The sequence below is a fragment of the Oryctolagus cuniculus genome, chromosome 13 (assembly GCF_964237555.1).
Source record: "Oryctolagus cuniculus chromosome 13, mOryCun1.1, whole genome shotgun sequence".
Taxonomy (NCBI): Eukaryota; Metazoa; Chordata; class Mammalia; order Lagomorpha; family Leporidae; genus Oryctolagus; species Oryctolagus cuniculus.
This window is the reverse complement of record NC_091444.1, coordinates 23,062,536-23,075,746: the sequence shown is the minus strand read 5'-3', so window position 1 is coordinate 23,075,746 and position 13,211 is coordinate 23,062,536. Positions and strand designations below refer to the sequence as shown.

The window sequence follows — 13,211 nt, the reverse complement described above, 5'->3', positions numbered from 1 at the left end:
GCACCCATATCACCTTCTGCAGCATGTGGGCAGAGACCCTGTGCCTGCTCCCTCTTCTCACTTCCCTCTTTCCTCTCTGGGGCACGGGATCGCCACTTAGCTTCACATAACAGCCCAGCGTCTGGGGAAAAAGTGACATTCGATTAATGAAGCAAGCACAGCTGGTACAGCAGTGACATCTAAATTGTTCCTTTGGTCCCGTTATTTTCCATAGGAAATTCTCCCTCTCCCCTCTCCCCTCTCCCCGCACCCCTCCCCCTCTCCCCTTTACATCGCGTGCATAAAATACGCTAATAACAATCTTGGTGTCTGGGCATGAGTGACAGCTGAAATAAGAAAAAGACTAATCGTACCTCCTGCAGCCCTGTCACATGGAGATTAAATGAGTCCCCCTCCCCACCCCCTCCCTGCTCCCCTCCCTGCTCCCCTCCCCTCTCCCCTCCTCTCTCCCCTTTCTCTCTCTCTCTCTCTCTCTCTCTCTCTCTCTGTCTCTTCTCAATGAGAATCATGGGCATTTGAATAATAATATTATAGACGCCATCAGGGTGACAGTGGGGAAAAAATCAGCTCAAACCCATGATTATTCCTTCAATCTAATAATTATTTAAATACCAGATAACTCCTTTCACTCTAATTGAGGCCTTTCAGCTGCCGGCATCGCCAGGGCCTTCCCGCCTGCCCTCTCGCTCACCTTGCGCTCCCCAACGTGCCTGGACTACGATGGAGGTCGGGGTGCGCTCGGGCTGTTTGCATGTGCGGTGCACAGGGGACAAGCAGGCGGGCCGCGGAATCTCACGTCCGCAAGGTTTAATCCTTGTGACTTGTGATTCAGAGAGATCTTAGGCCAAATGGAGCCTTCGGAGGTCGTCAGGACCAGTCTGCAGCCTCTGAGTAAGCTTCCCCCCTAGACGGCCACTGGGGAAAATCAGGGTCAGAAAAGCCCACGCCTCTGTGGCTGGCTGCTCCAGGGTGGCCCTCGGGAGAGGCTGACCCCTGCATGTCTGGCTTCCATCTCTTCCATTGCAGCCGTGACCCTTTGGGGAGAAGGAGCTTTCTGTGCTTAGTCTAAGCCTTACCTGTCTGGGCTTGGGACCTCCGAGTCAGGTGACCTTGCCTGGGCCTGGAGGTCGAAAGAGGTCATTGTCCCTGCCATGACAGGGGCCTTTCTCTTCTGTTCTCTGCCCCTTGACCTTGGGCCTCTTTGGATCTGCCCTGAGCAGCTCCTCTCTGTCCAGGCCATGCCATGCTCACTTCTGTGCAGCACGGGGCCACCACCAAAGACACGTTATTCCCTCTAGACAGGACAGCTTCAAGGGAGAGCGTCACCCACTCCCAGCCTCCCCCCCCCCCTCTGAGGGAGGAAGACCTGGGCTTTCTCACTGCAGCCTGGCCCTGATTCATTTGGGCTCACCTTGAGCCACTTGCTTTTTTTTCTGTGGCCTTTGGTTTCCACATCTTAAAAAAAAGGTCATGATTGTAGTCATTCTGTCATGTCCTTCAGCGTCCACCCTGAACACCTGCCTTACAGGTCTACCAGTTGGACAGGAGAGCTGGGGTGGGGTCAGGCTCCCCTCCACCACAGAGGAGAGGCAGGTTGGAAGAATCCCCAAACCTCACTCCTTCTCTGACATCACAGACTTTAGTTTTGTGCCTTTCTCCTGGCTCCTGGGGCCAAGGCTGCAGCGGCCACCTCGTAGGTGCAGTAATAACATTAAACAGCATTCACTGTAATGGTTATGAAGAGGAACAGCACCAGGATGGTGTTGGAGGTGACGTCGATGGTGGTGATAGTGGTGACAGAAATGGAGTGGTGATGGCAGAGCCACAGATGGGTCCAAGCATGTGAGATCTGCTAATGTGGGCTTTGGCCCAACTGGATCCTGAGTCTGACTCCTGTTCCCTCGGTGGCTTTTGCAAAAATGGAACCCGTGTCACAGCACTGAAGCATGTGCACCCACCTCCTCCGAAAAGAAGGGGACGGCAGGGGGAGAGAGTCCTCCGCTGAGCTCAACTGCAAATGCCTGACTGTCGCTTGCTCCCTGCTTTGTCACTGACGTCTGCGGCAGCTGATTGGGAAGCTATCAGATGCCTCCCCTGGCTGTCACCAACACCTGCCTCCTGACTCCCGATCCGGGAGGTGGTGTCATTGGGCCTTCCAAATAAAATATGTAGTGGCACTGGCTTCCCAAAGAGGCAAGCGTGGCCTCTCTTTGGCATCCAGACTGCCCCGGGTGACATGTCCTGGGAGGCCCTCCTGAGAGGCCCAGAGCAGCAAGCCCTGGTTTGGGGACGGGGGTGGAGGAGAAGGAAACGGGTGGGAGAATAGAGATTGGCAAAGTTTTGGCTTTGGAGAAGGCACGTGACAAGTGACTTCATGAACTAGGCAGAGTGAGGAGCTGTCTCAGAAAGAAGGGATATGACGTCGCTAGTTAAAGTTGGGGCGAGCTGGGACTCCTGTATCCCTGGAGGCCAGGGCATGCCTCCTGTTGGCTCCCAGGGAGATGATGATTCTGTCTCTTTAACTGTGGGCTTGATACGCCCACCTTCCCAGGATGCACCTGTCACACGCGGGACCAGGGCGCGTGCTCTCACACCCCATGCCATTGGTATATCCGATTGGGGGCCCACCCCCTTCTTGGTGAGAGAGAGGGAAGGCAGGAGAGAGCTCTCTTTCACCATGCACCCTGCATAGGGGCATCGCTCTCCCCTTCATTCCTTCTGCCAGGGCCCAGACAGACCTCTCCTGCTCTTACCTAGAGGTACCGATTTTGGATTTTTTATCTTTTTCTCATGGACAGGCAACACTTTGGCCCACTCATGATTTCTGTGTGGGGCATCCTGTACTCGAGGGTAGAATATGTGTTTATTTCCTCGCTGCTAAATAAGTTTTGTTTCGGGGCCAGAGCCATGGCTCACTTGGCTAATCCTCTGCCTGCGGCACCAGCATCCCATATGGGCACTGGGTTCTAGTCCTGGTTGCTCCTCTTCCACTCCAGCTCTCTGCTGTGGCCCAGGAGGGCAGTGGAGGATGGCCCAGGTGCTTGGGCACCTGCATCCTCATGGGAGACCAGTAGGAAGTACCTGGCTCCTGGCTTCGGATCGACGTAGCTCCAGCTGTGGCGGCCATTTTGGGGGTGAACCAATGGAAGGAAGACCTTTCTCTTTGTCTTTCTCTCTCACTGTCTAACTCTACCTGTCAAATAAGTAAATAAAAAACAGTTTTAAGTAAGTTCTGTTCCTATCTCACACAATATTACCCTCCACTTAGTATTTCTGTCTCTGTGGGAGGCAAAAACCTGGATTGGAAATTAATATGTTCATTGCCTACCTCAGAAGAGGCATCGTAAAAACAAAACTCTAGGAGGAAATTGGGGCTGAGAGAAACACTAAGTAATGAAGTCATAGACATACATTCACTGCCCTGACTCCTACCAAACTGGGATGGAAAGTTCACTTTTTTAGAAAACACAAGGTTGATTTATTTATTTGAAAAACAGAGTGACAGAGGGAGAGACAGTGCTCTTCCGTTTGCTGGTTCCCTCCCCAAATGGCCTCCATGACTAAACTAAAGCCAGGAGCCTGGAGCTCCATCTGGGTCCCCTGTGTGGGAGCAGGAGCCCCAGTACTATTGCTTTCCCAGGTGCGTTAGCAGGAGGCTGGATCTGAAGTGGAGCACCGGGACTCAGACCAGCAACCATGTGGGATGCAAGCATTGAAGGCAACAGCTTAATCTGCCGCACCATGTTGCTGGCCCCAGAAAAGTCACTCTTAGATCATAGGGTGGCTGGAGGCGAGAAGCCAGAACTGTCACAATAAATTCCTCCCAACACAGAGGTCTTCCAAAAGTTCAGAGAAAATGTGTACTATATAAAAAAAAATGCATGGATTTCAAAAAATCTTGCCCCAAAATAAACTTCTTTTAATTTTATTTTCTACTTTTTTTTTTTTTAATTTGGGAGGAAGAGACAGAGACAGAGAGAGGGAGAGAGCGAGCGAGCGAGCTAGTGTGTTTCCATCCTCTGATTCACTCCCCAAATGCCCACAACAGTGGAGTCTGGGCTGTAATTGGATCAGAGCCGGAATCCAAGGACTCAGTCATGTCTCCCATGTAAGGTAGCAGGGACCTACTTACTTGAGCCATCACCTGCTTCCTTCCAGGGTGTGCATTGGCAGGCAACTGGAATCAGGATCCAGAGTTGGAAGTGTGGGGCACAGGCATCTTGACGGCTAGGCCAGACACGTGCCACTCCCCAAAATTTTGGAAGTACCCCCATAAAGGCTATTATATCTCAAACTCTTCAGATGAGCCAGGCGCTATTCTAAGTCCTTTATTCGTATTAACTGATGTCATCATCATCATCTTTTGAAGTTGATGTTTGTATGAAACTCATTGTCTATGCATGGTAAAAGGGCATCAGTGAATGGTCAATATCCCCACCAAATATTCACAGCTACAGCCCCATCTGCGTGCAAGTCCCCAAGTTCAGAGCTCATGTTTAACTATGACACTGCCCTGCCTCTCAGAAGCACAAAAGTGGGCCTCCTTCTCCCTTCCTCTGAGCTCAGACAGGAGGAGGCCTGATCCTTGCCCACAGCTCTGCTCTGGAAGAGCTCCTTGGTAACCGTGGTGTTGGCATGGAAAGATGGGGCCCCTCAACTTGCCCTTGAGGTCTGCTGTCCTGTGAAGGCCATGCCCCAGGGCAGAGGGCAACCCTCCCCTCACTGCAGAAGGCCAGGGCATGCCTCCTGTTGGCTCCCAGGCAAGTGGTCCCTGGACCGGTAGGGTGAGTTCACCCAGCTGATCACCAGGAGCAGTCTACCCTGGGGTACTACACAGTGCGGGGAGGGGATCAGGAGGATTGCAGGGCTCCGTGGAGGACTCCTAGCCTCCGTGGGCTCCCTGGGAGGGAAGAAGGCCCTCAGTTGCTGTAGAACCACAGACTCCAGGAACAGAAGGAACCAGGCCTTGGAGGATTGTCCATGGGGGAGAAGCAAGCTTACAGATTGACTAATTCAAACAGCTTTTATTTGACGATCAAGACACAGGTTTGGGGAGATGTTAGACCCAAGTCATGTGACAATTCTTGAGAGACGCAGGCAGAGTCTGAACCCAGGGCTCATACATCCCTCGCTCTTCATGCCTTCTAGCCGTTAGGCCAGTTCTCCCGTTCTCATCCAACCCTTGCAGTAGCCTCCCTGCAGTCTGGGAAAGGCCACGCTAGGACGTGTGCACTAGTGTGATAGAGACGCTCACCTTGGACCCATTCCCTTTCTCCTGCCAAGCCTTCCTGCACTGAGCTTTGTCTCTGAGTCAGGGACATCTAGGGATCAAAGATCCACCTGTAAGGTTTATTCCACAGAAAGAGAAAATGCTAGGGGTTACTCTTCCAAAAGATCACAGCAAATGCATATTCTGATTTAAAAATTTCACAGATTTCACATTTTTTTGCAGCCAAATAAACTTTCATATTCCTTTTTTATTTGAGAGGCAGGGAGATGGAGACAGAGGGAGCTCCCATCCACTGGTTGACTCCCTAAGTGCCCACAGCTGCTGGGGCTGAGCCAGGCCAAAACTTGAGCCGCAAATTCAATCCGGGCCTCCCAGGAGGGCGGCAGGGATCAAACAGCTTGAGCCATCACTTGCTGCCTCCCAGGGCGCACATCCGCAGGAAGCTGGGACTGGAAGTTGAGCCGGTACAGAAACCCCGGCTTGGGATTGCGGGTAATTGTGGGTATCCCAAGAAGCCCCTCAACTGTTAGGCCAAGTGCCCTACTCGCTGATGCTGTTTTCTCATGAGCATTTGGAAGTACCCTCGTAGAGGCAAAAACATGAATCAGAAGCTCTGGCAGGAATCCCCAAGTGATAATAATCACAGTGAACTTCCGTGAACACCCACTGTGCCGGCGGCCGTGCCACGGGTGCCCTGCCCAGTCTCATTGGCTCCCAGCACAGCCTGAGAGATGGTGCCTGTGCATTCTCCCATTCTATCCAAAAAAGAGAGACACTTTGAGCATCCCAGAACCCCGAACATCTGCCTACCACAGACCTCCCCTGGTCCATACTGTCTCGGGAAGATGCTGGGCAGGGAGCTAAGGTGTTGAACTTGGCCTCTCATGGTGTCCCGTGCGTGCATGTGGTCTCTGTCCCTACCCACATGGTAAACATGTATATGCATGTATGCTGTGGAGAAGGCAGGAGTGTCACAGAGAGCGCTTTCTAAAATCCGAAGCCCTGAGCAGGGCGTGGTGACAGTCACCTGCCTCCTCCCACCTCCTCCTGTGACGCACACTCAGGCCCTGTGGCCAAGGCAGCACTGTGGCTTCCCGCAGCCCCCACCCCCCCCGGGCAGCTGGAGAAGTTGAGGATTCTGTTATTTCCTTTCCACAGCTCCTCTTGAGGGACTCACGTCCTGCTACCGGCCTCAGGACATAGCTAAAAATAACCTCTGGTTTGCAAACCGAAAGCTGGGCCTGATGGGAAGCTTCGCCGGTGTGCGCGTGGGGCCGGAAGGGCTGTGTCAGAGCCGCCGGGGTCAGCTGCGCCCCGTGCCGGCTGTTGCTTTCCTCTTTCCAAGGAAGCCAGGGCCCCATGAGTCACCCCGGACACCCTGGCGGAGTCCGGTCGGAGGAGGGAGGCCGGGGACCCGCCCTGGCACCATGGCGGCTGTGTGGCCCAGGCCGCGGAGAGCAGCAGAAGCAATGGGGAGGTTCTAAAACCCTTGAAAACGAGGGGGATCCTCGAGGTAGCGTCCCTGCTACGTACAGCCTGCCCAGCCGGAGCGGGGAGTGGAAGGGGACAGGCAGGCTTCTCCCAGATGCCATGGGGCAACTTCTCTGCCCTCCCCGCCTGTGCTTCCATTGCCGCCGCCCCCCGGGGCCCGGAGTTCTGTCTTGGCCTTGTCTGAGAAGGGTGCGGACGACCCGCCCGGCTGCCGCAAAGGCTTCTGTGCAGGACGGCTTGCGGCCTCCTCTTCCTGGCGCTGCCAGCACACCAGTCCCTGTTCAGAAGAGCGCTGCTGTGGTGTCAGGACAGGCTGCCTTGCCCAGGAGCACCACGTGGTTCCCTGGGATACAGATGGGGAGCACCAAGCCCCCGGCAGCAGCAAAGCTCTAGAGCCCGGGGTCAGGAAGGGCCGGAGAGTAAAGCAGTCAGGGCCAGCCGGGGACTTCGGGAATGGCCGGCAAAGGCCCAGGGTTGATTTCACAGATGCTTAACCAGCGGGGGGCCCAGCAGCAGCTGCAGGAGACTGACCCTCAACTTGCCCACCCGTGCTCCCCCTGGCGGCTCCCCACCCCCAGCACTCCCACCCCCGTGGGCTGAAAGTGCACCCTCCCTCAGCAAAGTGGGGGCTTCCCAAGACAGAAGAGGGGGTGGTGGTGGGGTGTGCACCTGTCCAAGGGCTGGGGGCTGGCTGCCCGCCCCCCACCTTCTCCCACTCCCCGGGCTTCCCAGCCCCGCTGATGGCACCTGTGGGAATCTTACTGACCATAGTGCATTTCACTTTTCTAGAACATTCCCAAGCTAATGGGCAGAGAGGCTTCTCTCTGGCCAAGGGGCTGTGGGGGGCACTGTCATTCCGGGTGACAGCAGGAGAAAGGAAGGGAGCGCCAGCAGTGTGAGGCGCTGGGAGTCTGGAAGGAGTCGCGGCTTTGCTCGCCGGAGGCGGGGAGGGCCTTCCTCACACACGGGTACAAGATGAGACGGGCGATGGGGTGGCGGGCGTCCTGACGCCGGAGTGATGGCCCGGGTGAACCTCAGCAGCCTTCTGACCTCTCCGAGAGATAAAAACCACGTCTTTAGAGGACAGAAATAGAGACGCTTTGTAAAGTTAAAAAAAAAAAAAAGCATTTTATAGCGTAAAAGCTGGAGACCGAAATAGATAACAGGATTCCCTGAACATCCCTAAGAGGGGGAAAGTCTGCTAAAAATAGAAAGGCCGAAAGATAGAAAGCAGAGAGTCCCAGAGCTAGCCGGGCCCGGGCCTGGGGTCAGTCCTCCCAGAGCCTGCTTTGAGTCTGACCACGCTGCCTTGTGTTTTGCAGAACCATGTGAGAGCCAAGCCGGGAAGCAGGAGTAGACAAGAACACAGAGCAGCTGTCGCCTGGCCCTCGGCCGTCTCAGGATGGAGCAGAGGCGGCCCTGGCCGCGGGCCCCGTCGGTCCCGTCGGTGGACAGCTGGCCAGTGGTCCTGCTCTCCTTGGTGTGGATGCTGCTGGCACCCCCGGCCACCGGCATGCCCCAGTTCAGCACCTTCCACTCCGAGAACCGGGACTGGACCTTCAACCACTTGACTGTGCACCGGGGCACGGGGGCAGTGTACGTGGGAGCCATCAACCGCGTCTACAAGCTGACAGGCAACTTGACCATCCAGGTGGCTCACAAGACGGGGCCGGAGGAGGACAACAAGTCCTGCTACCCGCCGCTGATCGTGCAGCCGTGCAGCGAGGTGCTCACGCTCACCAACAACGTCAACAAGCTGCTCATCATCGACGACTCGGAGAACCGCCTGCTGGCCTGCGGCAGCCTCTACCAGGGCGTGTGCAAGCTGCTGCGCCTGGACGACCTCTTCATCCTGGTGGAGCCGTCGCACAAGAAGGAGCACTACCTGTCGAGTGTGAACAAGACGGGCACCATGTACGGCGTGATCGTGCGCTCCGAGGGCGAGGATGGCAAGCTGTTCATCGGCACGGCGGTGGACGGCAAGCAGGACTACTTCCCCACGCTGTCCAGCCGCAAGCTGCCCCGCGATCCCGAGTCCTCGGCCATGCTCGACTACGAACTCCACAGCGATTTTGTCTCCTCCCTCATCAAGATCCCCTCGGACACCCTGGCCCTGGTGTCCCACTTCGACATCTTCTACATCTACGGCTTCGCCAGCGGGGGCTTCGTCTACTTCCTCACTGTGCAGCCCGAGACGCCCGAGGGCGTGGCCATCAACTCCGCCGGGGACCTGTTCTACACCTCGCGCATCGTGCGGCTGTGCAAGGAGGACCCCAAGTTCCACTCGTACGTGTCGCTGCCCTTCGGCTGCACGCGGGCCGGGGTGGAGTACCGCCTGCTGCAGGCTGCTTACCTCGCCAAGCCCGGGGACACGCTGGCCCGGGCCTTCAACATCAGCAGCCAGGACGACGTGCTCTTCGCCATCTTCTCCAAGGGCCAGAAGCAGTACCACCACCCACCCGACGACTCCGCCCTCTGTGCCTTCCCCATCCGGGCCGTGAACCTGCAGATCAAGGAGCGCCTGCAGTCCTGCTACCAGGGTGAGGGCAACCTGGAGCTCAACTGGCTGCTGGGGAAAGACGTGCAGTGCACCAAGGCGGTAAGCGGCGCGCCCCTGGCTCTGCCCCTGCTGCGTGCGTGGTGCAGAGCGCGCTTCCCTGTGCGTGCCCTCTGCGCGCCTGCTCCCAGACCCAGGGCCCGAGGTGGGACAGGCTGACGGAGGCACGGTAGGCGCTACCGTAGGCACCTGCAGGCTTTAGCGGCAAAGCATAGAGCGCAGGTCCCTTTCTCACTCTCCAGGAGCTTAGATGCTAGTGAGGTCAAACAGAGGAACAAAATACAATGGGTCAGAAGGCGGTACCTGCTAGACGGACCGTGAAAGCAGGGCACAGGCAAGGCAGTAGCTGAGAGAGCTGACTCACCAAGAAAGTGGGATTTGAGTAGACTCGGGAAGGGAAGAAAGTGAGCCATATGAGGATCTGGCTGGGGAAAGCATCCCAGAGAGAGAGAGAGACAGAGAGAGGGAGGGAGGGAGGCAGGTGCAGAGGACTCAGGGCACCCCTGGGGTGTTGGAGAGCAGCAAGGGAGAGAAAGAGCAGGGGGAGGGGAGGTCGGTCACAGCTGCCAGGTACCAGAGCAAGCACGTGTAGGCCCCGCCGATGACAAAGGAAGGGTCGAGCAGGTATCAGAGAGCTAAGTCAGGCGAGAGGGCAGAAAGTCAAGCTTGACTGATAGATTAAACACCAGAGAAGGATCAGGAGTCTGGGTGAGCGGAAAAGAGGAGGGGAAGGGGGCTCAGGACTCAGACCCGAGGACAGCAGAGATAAGAAAATCCATGGCCGGCACCTGTCAGAGGGGCGGGATGCTGCCGGGGGGTGCTCGCCACACTCCACCTCTTCCCCCTCCCTCATCTGCACACGCACCCCTGTATCCACTTAGCAGGTGCATACTGAAGCTCATCTGAGTGCCTGGCGCTGCACCAGACACTGGAGATGCGAACATGAAAACCAGGGTCACTACTGTTACAGCTCTCACAGGGGACAGAGAAAAACTGCTGGCGGCTGAAGGAGCGGCTAAGAGTTTGGGTTTGTGGACAAAGAGCAGGCTTCTCATTGCGTCCGTGCTACTCCCTGCTCCAGAAGTCAGGTCCCAGGTCGATCTTCTCAGCTGAGAAATGGGAGCCGTGGCGGGATGATCAGAGGAGTCCACACGGTGAGGTCAGCACACACCCGGCGAGTTCTGGAGCGTGAGTCTGTGCAAGGTGCTGTGGGCTCTGGACCTGCAGCTGGGGGAGAAACGGGAGCCCGAGGCCACGCGGCCGCCTTCTAGGACCCTACAGTGAGGATGCTTGCTCTTGCAGTGAGAAGACAGATCGCACAGGCTCTTTCTGTCCTTGGTCCAGGGGCATAATGGTTAGGATAAGGGGCCTTGAAGTCCAACAGATCCAGACTGAAAACCAGCCCCCTGCTTACTTCCTGTGTGACTTTGGGCAAGTAAAGTGCCTATTCTGAGCCGTGATTTTTTTCATCTCTGACACGGAAGTTGTGTTACCCTCTTTGCATGGCTATTGTGAGGATCAAATAGAAGGTTTATGTAGAATGCTTAGCACAATTCGGGGCATATAAGAAACATTCAGCAAATGGGCATCAATGGTTATTATTAATTAAATGCAGTCATAAAGAGCTAGTAGCTATGTTCTTCGATGTCTTTTATAAAATACATTGGACTAGGTAATCTCCAGGTTCCTTCTGTGCACTGAAATTCTATGACCGTGGCCTTCGTGGAGAGGAAATGTAAGGGTTAACCCCTTGCAGAGTGCAGCCAGGCTCCCAAAGCCCAGAGGGCTCTTGTCGGGAGGAAACTGCTGATTCCTGCCTGCCTCTGAGCCAGAGGAAAGAGGAAGACGACACCCTTCTCTGCTCCCGTGGCCGTGCAGAGAGACAAGCCCGGGCTAGTGACCAAGGGACCGCAAAGGCACTAGGAGAAAGGTGACAGCAGGTGGGACCCGGACCGCAGAGGGAGCAGCCCCTTGTCCTCCATCGCTGAGGCACCACACTCCCTGGTACAGCTTTGGCAGCAGGGACCACAAGAGGAGGGGTCCTTAGAGGTCCATGGAATCCAAAGGATCCCAGCCCTGCGACCCGGAGACGTTCTGTGTCCTTGAAGGGGACTGAGGATCAATGAGAGAAGCTGTGGTCCCGGCAGGTGATGCTAACATGACCCGAGCACCGACTTGGGAATCTGGGATCCAGGGACGGGGAAGGGACTGTCACTCTCGGATAGCAGGTGCCTGCTAAGGGCTGTGCTGGCTGTTTGAACATTGTCTCACCTGGTCCTCACCGGGACCCCATTTAACAGATGGACAGGCAAAGGCTCACAGAGGCAAAGTAAATGGCTTAAGCCCATATGACTATAAACAACACAGCAGGGATCTGAATTCTACTCAGCCCAGAGCAAGTGTGAGTCCAAGCCCTTCCTGTCGAGCGGCTGGGCCTTTGAGGGAAGCCGTGCTCACCGTTGGAGCAAATGCATGGGGCATCAGGTATATGGGGACCTGCGAGGGTGTACTGCGAAAGACACGGAGGAGAGGAAGAAACAACGGCCCATTCCAGGGCCTCGGGCTCCAACCAAACCATTTCTCTACAGTTCTGGAGAATCGAGAATCTGGGAGCAATGAGCAAATGTTCACGGTGGCTGGGGTGACACGTGTGGCCATGCTCTGCAGGCTGCAAGCCCCTGCAGAAAGTGGGAGGGGGACTATGAAGGCCCTTGAGCTGACTCGAGCCCTCTCACTCGGCAGAGAGGAAGACTGGGCTCAGAGCGGGCGTGCGGGTGCGACGTCTGCTGGCTGGTGGTAGCGAGGGCACTGATGCTGGCTCCCCTGGCTCCCCAGGCACCAGGTGGTGCTGCCTCTGGTGTAGGTAGGAGGAAGAGGAGGAGAAAACGTGAGGACCAGTAAGAGACCTGCACTTCCCAGGAGCTAGGAGTTCCCCGCACTGGCTCCATGATGTGTTGGTCCGGAGTCCGCCCCTGGCTCTCGGGCACCGCATTCGCCCATTCCCGTGGTGTAATCCTCTCAGCCTGGCTGGTCCCAGGCACCAGCGTCAGCTCCCCGAATACAGAGATGTGCGCAGCTGTCTTTCATGAGCTGGCTCCAGCACGGCCCTGCCCCTGCTTTCCCGAGGGGCTCATGCTTCCTGCTGCATGGGGCTCCATGTTACCCAGGGTTCAAGGGTCACCCTCAACTAATGGTTTCCATTCCTCAAGAAGAAGCACGCCAAGGGAGCACCACCACGCCTGCCGGCAGCAGGAGCAGCAGCAAACTCCGTGCCCTTTGAAACAGAGAAGAGAATAGAAGGGAAGTCCTTGGTCTAAAACACACACACACACACACACACACACACGCAAGCTGTAGCTTATAAACCATTTATTCCAAGGCAGTGGGGCTGTCAGTGAGTGATGTGCCAGCCTGCTCTTCTCTGGTGGGGAGTGGGGGGGGGGGGGGAGCGGGAGGGAGCGGGGCTGAAAGGGAAGCAGGGCGGGGCCCTCAGGCTTCTCCCTAATGCTCTCAGTTTCCCACAACAGCCGCTTCCTTCCTCCCCTGGGACGCCTTTCCAGACCAAGAGAACGGCTGCCCAGGGCTTGGCTCTTTCTGGCCCAGAGTCTGCAGCCTGTGCCACCAGACTCCATGTGGCGCAGTCCACCGTGGGCGTCTCGGAGCCCAGCTCCACGGAGACACCGTGTGGACCAGGCCTGTCCTCAGGAGACATGCAGTCTTTCTCTGCCTTTCTCCCCGGTCTCCCCCCTCCCTCCTTCCCTTCGGCCCTCCCTTACTCCTCTCTCTCTCTCCCTCTCTCTCTCCCCACCTCTGCCCTCCCAGGAGAGTACTACTACTTTACACAGCCACTGAATGACGGAGCGGAGGGCAGGATTCAGTCTTCCTGCTTTCTGCCCACCATCTTTCTCTCTTGCTCCACATGCGCCCCCTTCG

At 56.4% G+C, this 13,211-nt stretch overlaps 1 protein-coding gene across 2 annotated transcripts in view; it reads left to right on the top strand.

Annotated features, from left to right (window-relative positions):
- PLXNA2 (plexin A2) overlaps positions 1 to 13,211 on the top strand; it is a 205,678-nt gene that overhangs the window by 16,888 nt on the left and 175,579 nt on the right. For both annotated transcript variants that reach the window (XR_011381262.1, XM_051821302.2), the window contains exon 2: positions 8,044 to 9,320. Coding sequence is in view for 1 of the 2 variants with exons in the window: in XM_051821302.2 (XP_051677262.1) it covers positions 8,124 to 9,320 (1,197 nt within the window). In the remaining variant the exon portion in view is untranslated. The remainder of the gene's footprint in view (positions 1 to 8,043; positions 9,321 to 13,211) is intronic.